Here is a 13,461-nt window from a genome sequence, read left to right as displayed (position 1 = left end):
AAGTATACTTTTATTTGAGTATCTAAAAAAAAAAAAACCTTCAAAATACATAAAAAACTATGTATATGTTTATGTAAGAAAATCATTTTAATTCTTAAAACAGTCCAACAAGCTAGTCATCTTATTTATAAATGAAATATAAGTACCACAGTACATCAAAACCTGTAAAAAATAAAGCGGACGCATTTTTAATACACACTTTCCACTGATGGAAGTTCTCATTTAACAAAACACAAGAGATTAATTCTTTTAATAACACAGCAATTATGGATGAAATATGATATCCGAGTCTGCCTCACAATATTTGGGAGGAAAGTACTCTGTAGAGGTACAAATGAAACAAAACTGGCAATGCATTGAAACTCTGAAGATGGAGATGGGCACACAGAGGTTTATTATATTCTTCTGTCTGCTATCCTGTATATTTGAAACTCTCCATAAGAAGTTTAAAAACATTTATCATATAAAGTAATACTCAACTGAAAATAGTCTTTTATTACAGCCAATTAAACATGTATTGAACACTTACTTTGTGGCAGGTTTTACACTAGAAATTAAGACTATGAAGACAAAATACCTGTCCTCAAAGACAAGTATGTCTATATTTTTAAATTTGTGGAGAAACAACTTACCATATTTCTGCTGTTAATGTCACCTAAATAAACCACAGCATTCATTTGAGAAGCCCATGTCTGAATTTCTCTTTGCCAGGAAGTAAGGGTGGAGAGTGGTACTACTAACAGAAAAGGTCCATATAATTGATGTTCGTGAAACAAATAGTTCAGAAATGAGATCGTCTGTATTGTTTTTCCAAGGCCCATTTCATCAGCAAGTATACAACTATTTCCTCTACAAAATTAAAAGCAAAAATTATGTATGCAATTAGGTTCAGAATTTTACAAAGATATCTTTTACATAACCCATATACACAAATTTAAATAGTTAAAATTAATCGGACATACAAACAAAAGACCACTTTTATTGGCTATAAGTAAGAAATTTTAGTAAAGGCCTCTGTAATAGTTTAAGTGGACAAAGTTTACCATTTTAGTCCAAAGGAAGCTTAAAGATTAAAAGTAATAGGAAGCAGTGTGGCAATTAAATAGATTAAACTCAAACCCCACTGGATTTTCTTCTTAATATGTAGTATTACTTACATACTAAGGAAATTTAAAAACCTGCATATAAACGCCAAAATCTTTATCCTTGATATTGATGGAAATATTTTCCAAATCCTGGATTTGTGAAATTCATATGCCCTCAAATTAAACAGACAATTCAAAATATACTTACTTGCACCAAGAGTGAGCAAGCCAATTTAAACCATTCAGTTGATAATCTCTTAATTCTAAACTTTCATGTCCTCCAATATAGGACGGCTGCTTCTTTAGGGCTACAAATCTTGGCCTTTGTTTTAATACCTTTAGTAGAAATAAATGTTAATAAGAACTATTAAATGTGAGAATTTTAGAAGATCAAAATCTCAGCTTTTACTGTAAAATTTGAAATTTTATCTCCAATTATCAAGCTCAGACATTCCATGGGTCAAAATATATCTCAGGATTCATTCAAAGAAGATTGTTATGTCTTACTGTAACAGCCATGTACAGTGATAAATATTTTGTCTTCTTTTTTTGAACAGAAAATGATAGAAATAAGTTCCTGCTGAAATACTTGAGTCTTACACAGTTCACAAGCAAGAGCTTTGTTAAAGTCTTTCAGTAAGCTTGTGCAGCCCTGATCTAAGAAATAAGCCACTCAACCGGCTTAACTTTCTGATTTCTAAATTACCATTACCAGTTTAACTCAATCTTGTAATAAGAAAACAAATTCTAATAGTATACTGATCCTCAAAACTATAGCTAATAATTTCTGTAAGTATAAAAATCTTATATTAGGCAAAGTAGTCCTGAGTACCACCTCTTTTCTTATGGATATATCCCTTTTTCTTTCCTACCTTAAAAGAAAATATTCACTAACTTTTAAAGCAAGCATATATTTTCCAAGGAATTTACCCTATTTTGTCTCCCCTCACAACTACTACCACCAATTAATCATGTTCTTGACAGTTTCACTCACCAAGGCTAGAAGACAGCACCACATCTAAGACCACACAGCAATTACAGGAACACCATTTCCTCTAAGACCTATCAACCAAGTAGCTCTCTCTTAGCCTATCTGAAATCAGAATCCAACTCTCTATTTGGGCTTGTAGTATTTACGATACATAAATACTATTTTCAATTATTTAAAAATTTCAAACAATACTCACTTTGCAATCTTTAAAAGGAGTGGTTTTTGATTGATTCCTGCTAAAATACTCATCTATGCAGGCTTGAAACTTTTTGGAAATTAGAGCTCCATCTTCCCAGCTGCATTCTGAGTATGGAAGGCCCTGCCATTTGCAATAATAATCAGGATAACCAGCTGCTGACTTCTGATTGGAATGAGCTGTGAGATAAATCAGGTATTTATTTATTTGTTTTCACACTGAATCTTACCTGAGGACTAATTTTTGGTAAAAAAAAAAAAAAAAAAAAAACCTACACAAGCAAAAATTAGTCAACTGGTTTACAATACCCTATTACAGTAAGACTACTACCGTATTTGATGTGTAAGCAGTAAATTTGCAATTTTTTTTTCGGGTCAAGCATGGAAAGATACAAGTTTAGTTAAAATCACTTATTACTAACCAATTATTCGTTCCACTATTTGATACTGTTTATGTAGATCATCTGTAAGTTCTTGCTGGCAATTGTAATATTCCACATCTTCTGGAGAAGCATTTTTCAACCTGAAAGATTATTAATCCAGAAATAGACTTCAAAATCTCCCCTAAATAACCATTTCCCCCAAATACTATCTATAGCATAAAATCTCCCATTTGCCACTTATCATGTGAGTCAGCTGAATAATGAAGAAACTGAAATAGAAAATAAAGTGAAGAATCATTAATTTTTAATTTTATATATGTATAACTTATATGGGATACATTCTACATGACTGTTATTAAGAAGTTTAGATATGGCTATTTTCAAAAAGTTTTACTTTCAAATACAATTAAGTCTATAAATAATTATTACTGGATTCTTGACTATGTATTCCTTATTAACAAAAAAAGCTTAGTAATGATCTCTGAACTGTTAAAAAATTAAATCTAAAACATATTTACCATCTTTTTGTTTCCTGATCTTTTTTCTTATAATTATCCAATTTTTTCATTCCTCTAACATTCTGCTGCTTAAGGGTTTCTTCTGTCTCCCAAGTATTGTGGATATGGGACCATCCTTTCCATTTAATTAAATACTGGATCTCTCCTGGTTCCTTGTTTTTCTCAAATCCTGCATTTGGGTCACCATCTGCTTCAACTGCATAGATGGTTGTAGTAGCACCAGTAGCTGAAAAAGAAAACACAATAATGTAATTCTGTTATAAGATTGTTTCCTTCAACTCAAAAATTCAAGAATATGAATAGAAAAATGTATGCACTTTTAAATAAGTATCAGGGTACAAGAATTTAATTTAATTTGGTACTACCCATTACATAAAACAAACTCCGAATTTTAGAATGGATAGATTATCCAATTTAATCCCTCAGTTTTAGAATAAAAAAAAAACACGGTCAAAAGACAGAGTGGCACACCTTAGATCACACAGCAATTTATAGTAACTGATGACTGGCTGCCTCATAACTAGAAACAAAATAATGACAATGAAATGAAAAAATGAAAAATCATCTTTAAAAGCTGCATGTCCAAAACCATTATGTAGGAGGTATATGTACCCCTGTGTTCAATGCAGCATTATTTACAACAGCCAAGACATGGAAACAACCTAAGTTATCCATCAACAGATAAAGAAAATGTAGTAACACATGTATAATGGAATACTACTTGGCCACAAAAAGAAGGAAATCCTGCCATTTGCAACAACATGGATGAATACTGACGGCATTAGAAATGAAATAAGTGAGACAGAGAAAGGCAAATACCATATGATCTCACTTCCATATGGAATCTAAAACAAACAAACAAAAACCTTATAGAAAAAGAGATAGATCTGTAGCTACCACAGACAGCTAAGCAGGTATGTGTGCGTGGGGAAGTGAGGGGGAGATAATAATGCAGATGTATACAAACTTTCAGTTGTCAAATAAAGTATTAGGGATGTAATGTACAGCATAATGACCATAGTTAACACTGCTGTACAGTATATTTGAAAGCTACTCAGAGAGTAGGTTCTAAAAGTTATTACAAGGAAAAAATTTTTTTTTCTTTTTATTCTATCTATAAGAGATGATGGATAAATATAAACTAAACTTGTTGTGGTAATCATTTTTGCAATATATGTAATCACTATGCTATCTACCTTAAATTTTATACAACACTGTATGTCATATCTTGACAAAAACGGAAAAAAGTACATGTCACGATAACTAAAAATGACCTACATATTTGAGATGAAAGAAAAAAATTTAAAAAGCAAACTATTTGTGAAATTTAAAGTACCTAAATAATAAACGTTATTCAGGCATGACAACAGAAAAGCTCAAATACATAGGTTAAAAATTTTTTGGGTAGCCCTGGTGGCGCAGCGGTTTAGCGCTGCCTGCAGCCTGGGGTGTGATCCTGGAGACCCGGGATCGAGTCCCACATCCAGCTTCCTGCATGGAGCCTGCTTCTCCCTCTGCCTGTGTGTCTCTCTCTCTCTCTCTCTCTCTGTATGAATGAATAAATAAATCTTTAAAAACAAATTTTTTTCTAATTATCTGCAAAATAAATGAAGTGAGGCTAAGTGAATTATTCTGTGAGAAGAAAATACTCTGGCTAAGGAAAGTATATAACAAATAAACAAAATAGATGATAAGCCACCCTCTTAACTTTCAAAACTGAAATAACTTCAAGAAATTACTCTACTAAATATGAAACAACCAAACAATAAATATGTTTTTTTAAGAAAATACCTCCTTTTCTCCCAATCCGACAATCCATAAAACGTTCTATTGTTTCAAATTCCTCTTCCTCAGGTTGAGGAACATCCTCTCCACAGACTTCCAATAGATCATCAGAATCTGTTTTCATTTCTTCATCTTCTTTATAGCTAACATTGACAGTTGCTTGGCGACGAGAACTTCTTTTATCATTATCATAATCTTCTTCATCATCTTCCTCCTCAGATGAATCAATCTGTCTCTTTTTTTGTCCAAGAATTTTCTTCCCATTTTTTGCCTTAGATCTAGGTAGGGAAGACCAGAGGATAGAGGTGTTTTACAAAAGCACTAGCATAAAACAAGATGCGAGACACTATACACAAAAAGAATACCTTCTGTAACCAACAATTTTCAGCATCAAATAAAGAGCATACTAGAGCTTACCTATTTTGAGGTTTTCTGCTTTTAACTTTGTTTTTTGGCTCATAATCAGATTCTGTTTCATCACAACTGCTTTTATCTCTTTCTTCTTCTTCAGATTCTGAATCTGAACCAGACTGAGATGGAGATCCTGACCCAGACATTTGCCAATCTTCACTGCATATAGAATATATAAAGTATGTTTAATTACCCTTATGCTGTAAATTTTATCTCTAATAAAAATACAAAAAAAAATCAAAATGAACTACATTTCAGTTACTATAAAAAAAATGTTACTTTTACCCACACCAACAACATATTAAAATGTGTCTAGAATAAAAGAAATGCTTGAAAATATTCTTCACAGATTTCTCCTAGAACTCCAGCATTTGGTTAATCATTTAGTTATATACTTCAGTGAACGGCAAATAAGGAAATGTTATTCTGATTATCACTGTGGATGAAAACATAGTATGCTATTTAAAGAATCATAGGGTTTAATTTTGAAAATCTTGTATAATTATACTGGCCCTCTCAAAAAAAAAAAGATATTAATCCCTTTCATTTTACTTTTCAAGAGACTGTGACTTTTAAAAAAAACACTCTGGCACTGATTTTTAAAGTAGTGTACAATATTAAGAAGCCTAAAATACAGCACAGAAAAATGTATTTTAAAAAATCAGTTCATTTTAACCAAGAGTCAATGATTACTTGCTATTTTTAGTCTATTCAGTCTATTTAATTCCAATAAACATGTAGAGAAAAATTACTGGAAGCACATGTTAACATTCTGCTATAACATAAACTTCAAATGGAAGATACACATTAAATTCTTATATATATGCCATATCCTGTCTCACAGCTACTGCTTCTACTCCATTCCTCTGTATCTCTTGCATCAATTATGACTACGTTAAGAGTTACATAAGCAGCACATATGCTAAAATCTGGTTTATGATAAAAACATGAGAAGCAATTTTTTTGAGATCTTTCTAGAGTTTGCATGTTAGAAGTAGCAACAGGTAGAATATATGAAAGTATCTCCACTTATTTCTTATAATACAAATTATAATGATTGTAATATCTAACCAAGACTACCCATCATCTTAAATCACTGTTTTTTAAAAATATTATTTGGCTCTACCTATGCTAAGTTTAGAAATTACTAACTGAGTGGAAGAGTTTGGAGAGCTGATGAGACACAGTAGTTGAAAATGTACTTGGTAAACTAGACGACAGATCTGAGGAAATCAGCCAGAATGTAGCATAACAATAAAGGGATAAAAAAAACATGATACAGTAAGATCTTTGAAGATGATGATGGATGATCCAGTAGAAATTTATAACAGATAGAATCCAACATGACTAATATATGTTAATAGTAGTACCAGAGATATTTACAGGATAAGAGATACAAGAGAGATGCAGAAATACAATGACTTGAATTTCCAGAAACTAAAATCTTCACATATAAAATGAGTGAATACAGTGGAATAAAAAAAAAAAAAAAATCCAAAGCTATACACACCAAAGCAAAACTGCTGAATATACAAGTAGAAAAGACCGAAGACAATGGAATATTATTTTTGACAAAATGAAAAAAGAACTTAGACCATCTGAATAACTGAACCAAGAATCTGAAGTACTCTTAAACACTTTCTGGGTCAAGATCTTTAGGAAATTATAGTCAGTTTCTAAATGAGTTCTACAGAGAAAGTAAATTTCAAGTACAGATGAATAAGATAGCCATTAACATAAACTAAAAAATACTCAAAATCCTTCATCCACTAATCCCTACACTTCTATGTTAAGTTCCCCAAGTTACTAAGATTTTCTGATATGACCAAGTAGATCTCTGGAGTTAAAAATACATAGGAGAAATGCATTAATAGAGGATATAAATAAGTGCCACAAGAACCTCAAGTCCTCATGGAAAGACAAATGTTAAAGAATACTGGTTTAAATTAACCTAATAAGATGCCATAAACCAAGAATTTACAAAAGTCTACTTTTGACAATAATTTTTCATCAAAGAAGAAACACAAAATCAATAAAGTCTTCCTGATATGAAAATGATTGGTTAAACAAAATGACATACTCTTTATGCTTTTTCCTTTTGACCTCATTCGATGAGTCATCAGAATCTTCACTGCTGGAGGAATCCTATAGGAGAAGAAAAAAACTAATGTTATTAACGATGAGAATTTGACCACTGATGTCAAATTTTTGCTTGTCATACTATTTAATATCCACCTTGCTAATAACACTGTTAAAGCTTTATTCTGATGTTACATTTGTACCATTAGCACACAAAGTAATAACATCTTTATTATGAATTTATAACATAGCCATTGAAATTAAGTAAATATCACAATGTCAGCATTTTGTACAATACCTTAAAATCTACCATCTCTAAAAACTATTACTGTTGCCTAAGATGGTCTCAAAAAAGAATTGTAATTGTTGGTATGTCAAATTTTGACTTAGTATTTTTCTGCCCCATTAGACAGTTTTTTTACACAGTTCTTGACTATTTCTGTACAAATATACATGCTGGTGTACTTATGTGTGCACAGGAACTATATGTTTTAAAGCCATAGCCTACTCTTTTAAAAAGATGTTGTAAATTCTGTTATTCATATTCTCTACAAGTATGGTTTAATAGGCACATTTGTCTATTTTCATAGTATTCATATTTAGTTTATTTCTAGTTTTGCTGTGATGAGCAAATGTACACACCTGTCCACTGCTCATTTTGGATTAATCCCTAAAAGTATAATTACTGGATAACTGAATATGGATATTTCAAGGCTCCTGATACACATAAACAGTTATTTCCTCATCCTTTCACAACATTTACTGTGTAATAATTTCATAAATAACCCCACCTAGTTAAATGATTCAGCATCGTGTCTACTTTTTAAGAATTTACTTATTTATTTATTATGAAAGACAGAGAGAGAGAGAGAGAGAGAGAGAGAAAGGCAGAGATCCAGGCAGAGGGAGAAGCAGGCTCCACGCAAGGAGCCCGACGTGGGACTCGATCCCCGGTCTCCAGGATCACAGCCCGGGCTGCAGGTGGCGCTAAACCGCTGAACCACCGGGCTGCCCTAAAAGTAATAGCTTTTTCATAATGAAAACTCACCTCCTCTGATCCACTATTGGATGAAGCTGGATGCTGCTGCTGCTGCTGCTGCTTCTTGAGCATTGCTGACCTCTGAACAGCCAGAATACTGGGGCTAGATTTCCAAAACTATCAGAGAAATACAAATCACAGAAGGATGAACTTTTGAAAAAACTGAAAAAAGGTTAATTTACTGAACAGCAGTACCAACATTATCACTGCCTCGAGTAAGAAGACTCTTGTCTATACTCCCAGTAGGAGTAATACAATATTATGGCAATTAAAATTCTGAGCTTTAGTTGCACATACAACAGTTATAGTGCGCTGATAACAATATTAATCAATATATTCTTTGACACTGAATATTATTTTCAAAAAATAAAGTGTCATTACAGGACACCAGCGCTACTCAAGAAGTGGCTGCCTAGTTTAATTGAGGTGAGGTAAAGATGAAGAGCTTGAGTCAGAATGCAAATCAACTATATCAACTAAATACAGTTTCAGTTCAACTGACTTATATTACTTATATTTGTATTTATTTATTAGACAGCGAGATTTTTCTCTTATTGAAAGAAGCTTGTGTTGATGTATATTCTGGCCCAAGGATCTTACCATGGATTGGTACTCTAAGAAACACTACTGTATTCTATTATGAGGTATACATAGGTTTAGTAAATCTTGCAGTAGCTTTTTTTCCAAACAGAATGACCCTTAGCCTACTCTACCAAGTATCTTCAAGGAAGCAAGTTCTGTTAGATTCTCCTGCTATTAACAATAAAGTATCTCCTTTGAAGATCTTGAAAGTAGAGATCAGACACTGGAAGATTAACAGAAAGAAGTCACAAAGCCTTTAATTTTTATCCATGAGACAATGAATATTTATGAAACTCAGTTTCTGCCTTAGAAAGTTTTATTTGTTTATTTTGTACTTGCTTGACTGCTTCTCTTCCAAGTCAATTAAGTCCACAGATATTTAACTACAAGTTTGAGAAAGCAAATTCTAACGTTTAAAATTAAATGTTTTCTAAAAGCTAGATTAAGAATGCTATAAAACCAGTGTTGTAAATTTTTCCAAAGTAGTACAAGAAATCTATCTTTCAGGATACTTTATTTATTACCTCAGCTCCATCAACTTTCGGTGGTTTTGCTTGGACTTTGTTTTCTCGGGAAGTGTCTGACTCAGACTCTGACTGACTGCCGGATTCAGATCCAGAGTCAGAGTCACTGCTACCTGACTGGCTACTGCTTCCATCACTACTGCTTCCAGAACTTGAACCAGATCCCGAGCCTGAAGCTGACCCAGAATCATCATCCGACTGGCTACAATTTGAAAATAAAGAGATTTCAAACAAAATTTATTAGGAACTTAATTTTCCTTTTAAAAGTCAGCAGAAAGCCCCAAATCATTAAACCTTATTTATGTCATATTTCCACATTCAATAGCCAAACAAACAGAAAAAAAGAATTAATGTTAATCTGTAGTAACTGACATACTTGTTAGATTTGGTACAGTTTTGGCAAAAACATAAACAACCAGGTTACAATCTTCCTCTAAGATAATGAGCAAAATCTATCAAACACAAAATCCTGGGCTTGAAACCTGGGAAGCCATAGTCCCTCATCCTTAAAAGGCCATTTAACTATAGGAAATCTAATGTAGAAATTATGTGAAGAAAAGGATAAATGTGCTGAAAATCTTCACAGTCACAGGTAGAAAAAAAAAAATGTCGTTTTTTACCTGTTTTTAAGTTTATATCTGTGTTCTCTCATTCTGGGGGAAAGTAATTTGTTAAAATTAAACTAAGATAAGATGTAATTTACTAAAAGAAAATCGGTAAATTGCTTCTCTGACAATATCACTGCATCCATCATGGTACCACAGTGATAAAATCTGAAGTAATACTAAGTTCTCACACTCTTTCCTAACCTCTGTATATCACATGTGAAAGCAATTAACAGTTCACTGAGAAACGACCTTTTTTCCCATTACTATTTTTCAGCCCAAAGTAACCTAGAAATGGTCTGGCCTAAACAGGTGATTTTGTAAATTACTATTACTCCCAAGACCATTTATTCACATGGTGTTTACATCTGAAATGTTGAAAACTAGGGCATTCAATTCTTTATACACACAACAGACTCAACTTTTGATGTAATTTCATCTAGCTTTATGACAAACAACAGGTAATGCAGTTTATGTATACACAGCTAAACTCGAGCTTCATGTCCTCTGCTGTAATTTTCCGAAATACCACCAGATGGAGGTATTACTCTAAGGAAATAGACTGCAGTATTAAAAGTAATTCATTTTTAAGATTTCTCCTTTTCTAGAACAAGGAGTTTAGTATGCACATGGAAACAGACATAAAAGTTTGAAAGACTTTTGATTCCAAAAGTTAGATATAAATTAAAATGCTTAAAATGCAAACATATCTTTTTAAAATGTGGGAACCTAGCAGAATCATTTTTTTTTTTCACAGAAACAGCAAAAATCTGCCTTTTAAAGTCTATGATATCGAGAGCATTTTTTTTAAAAAGACTTATTTATTTTAGAGAGAGAAAGAGAGAAAGAAAGAGCACATGCATGTGAGGAGGAGGGGCAGAGGAAGAAGAAAGAATCTTTAAGCAAAATCCCCACTGAAAGCTGAGTGTCGAATCTAAAGGACTCAATCCCAGGACCCTGACTGAGATGACCTGAGCCAAAATCAAGAGTCAGACGCTTAACCAACTGAGCCACCTATGCGCCCAATATCAGTTTTGTCACAATTTCTAAAAATCGGTCACATGGTTTAGAGGTCCAAAAAGAGCACAGTGTCTTGTAATAAATAAATAAACAAACCCCACTTACATCTTTTACTTGGGTCCCTTCAGAGAAATTTTGGCAAGAATATTGAAAAGATATTTTTCCTGACATACAATTTTATTTCTCCTTTAACCCACTAGGTCTTCCATTTACTCAATCAACTTTACTGAGAGGTATCATGTATTAGGTAATAGGCAAGACAGAAAGCAGAAAGAATCCTTATCATTAAAAACCCTCTAACCTGGTATGGAGAGACAGTCATATCAACCAATAAATGTTGTTCTATACTATTTTTAAGATCTAGGTGTATGGGGAGCACTGCAAATACAAACAAGTCTAACAGAGTAATTAAGGAACACTAAGAAAAAAGTATGATTGACAGAAAAGGAGAATGGGACAACTGGGTGGTGGCTTAGTGGTTGAGCATCTGCCTTCGGCTCAGGACATGATCCCAGGGTCCTGGGATCGAGTCCAACATCAGGCTCCCCACGGGGAGCCTGCTTCTCCCTCTACCTATGTCTCTGCCTCTCTATGTCTCTCATGAACAAATAAATAAAATCTTAAAAAAAAAAACGAAAAAGAAAAGGATAATTAAGCTGAGAAGTATCACTTTAATGCTTGTAAGCTTCTCGAGGATACCATTTATTTTTTCCAAAGTACCTACACCAAAAATGTTTACACAGGTGAGGGTGCTCAACAGATATTCGAAAAGTAGACTGATGAGAACTACTGAATTTGTGGGCTATCATGGGCCTATATTCTTGATTATGTCTTGATTAGTCATTCCAGATAAATGGCTAGTCAAAATTCTCTGTTAATAAATTAAAATTCTAGGTGAAAGGAGGAATCTTTCCCTGTACCTTCTTCAGGTCATAGTAGTTCTGGCAAACGGCCTGAATCTAGGTTACTCTAATGGCATAGACCTATTCCAGAATGTCTTTAGCTTATTTATTTGAAGCATAAAGTATTTAGTTGTTCTTAGTAAGATTAAGAATATACAAAGATTAAGTAAGAAATACCTTAGGCATTGCCACAATCTCCAGGATACAGTTAAGTAAAAAACAAAAACAAAAAACAAGATACAAAACAATGTTTATAGTATGCTTCCTTTGTAGAAGGGAAAAAAAATATACATACTTGCCTATACTTTTACAAAAGCAATAATGCCAGCATAAACCAACAATTAAGTTAAAAATGGTATCTATGGAGGGAGGGACAGCAGGAAGAGAGTTGAGGAAATAAGGTTTGAAATGAGTCCTCAGATTCAAAACATGTAAATGTTTTATATAATTATTTTTAAAAATCCTAAAAATTTTAAGGAAAACACAGGTTCACGGGGGAAGGGGGCAGAATCTATATTCAGACAAAATTGTGAGTTAAAATTGGTGAAAAACCTCTCCTTATTAATTGTTTCAGCCTACTTCTGTAAATGCTCTTTCCAGAATAAAAAATATGGGCAAGGCCTAGCTTTCTTTTATAAATCATCAGTGTTTCTATAACAAAGTGCAAACACTTATGAGGTCTTTCAGGAATTTGTCTTTGCCAACCTATTGCCAGCCAGTTTCCCACTTAAACCTTTTAGTTCTAGCAATGGCAAACTACTAGTAATTCTGAGAGCCAGTTTCTCTTTCCAGTTCCTGCTTTTGCTCAAGTACTTCTCTTATTTTTCCCCACTTTAGAATTCCTACTTGAGTCTCATCTCAGAGTCATTTTATTTTATTTGAAAGAAAGAGCACAAGCAGTGGGGAGGCACTGAGGGAGAGAGAGAGAGAAGCAGACTCCCCACTGAGCAGGGAGCCCGAGGCAGGACGATCCCAGGACCCTGAGATCATGACCTGACCCAAAGGCAGATGCTTTTTGTTTTTTTGTTTTTTTTTTTTTTATGATAGTCACAGAGAGAGAGAGAGAGGCAGAGACATAGGCAGAGGGAGAAGCAGGCTCCATGCACCGGGAGCCCGACGTGGGACTCGATCCCGGGTCTCCAGGATCGCACCCTGGGCCAAAGGCAGGCGCCAAACCGCTGCGCCACCCAGGGATCCAGATGCTTAACTGACTGAGCCACCCACGTGCCCCTCAGAGATGTTTCTCTGACAAATCTCTTCTGACTCCATTATTCTCAATCCAACTTTCAATTAGAAGTATCCTTCCTCAAGACTTCCAAAACATTATGTACATACCACTATC

At 33.6% G+C, this 13,461-nt stretch overlaps 1 protein-coding gene across 2 annotated transcripts in view; it reads right to left on the bottom strand.

The window, feature by feature from the left end:
- The window catches only part of CHD1 (chromodomain helicase DNA binding protein 1), a 73,553-nt gene that overhangs the window by 37,199 nt on the left and 22,893 nt on the right, over window positions 1–13,461 (bottom strand). For both annotated transcript variants that reach the window (XM_077863473.1, XM_077863483.1), the window contains exons 3-12: window positions 9,593–9,794; window positions 8,496–8,603; window positions 7,449–7,513; window positions 5,375–5,527; window positions 4,964–5,235; window positions 3,173–3,398; window positions 2,694–2,794; window positions 2,273–2,451; window positions 1,294–1,421; window positions 633–849 (exon numbers count right to left, since the gene is read on the bottom strand). In XM_077863473.1, the coding sequence (XP_077719599.1) occupies window positions 633–849; window positions 1,294–1,421; window positions 2,273–2,451; window positions 2,694–2,794; window positions 3,173–3,398; window positions 4,964–5,235; window positions 5,375–5,527; window positions 7,449–7,513; window positions 8,496–8,603; window positions 9,593–9,794 (1,651 nt within the window). The remainder of the gene's footprint in view (window positions 1–632; window positions 850–1,293; window positions 1,422–2,272; window positions 2,452–2,693; window positions 2,795–3,172; window positions 3,399–4,963; window positions 5,236–5,374; window positions 5,528–7,448; window positions 7,514–8,495; window positions 8,604–9,592; window positions 9,795–13,461) is intronic.

This window comes from Canis aureus, chromosome 2 (genome assembly GCF_053574225.1).
Source record: "Canis aureus isolate CA01 chromosome 2, VMU_Caureus_v.1.0, whole genome shotgun sequence".
NCBI lineage: Eukaryota > Metazoa > Chordata > Mammalia > Carnivora > Canidae > Canis > Canis aureus.
This window is presented reverse-complemented; position numbering and strand designations above follow the sequence as displayed.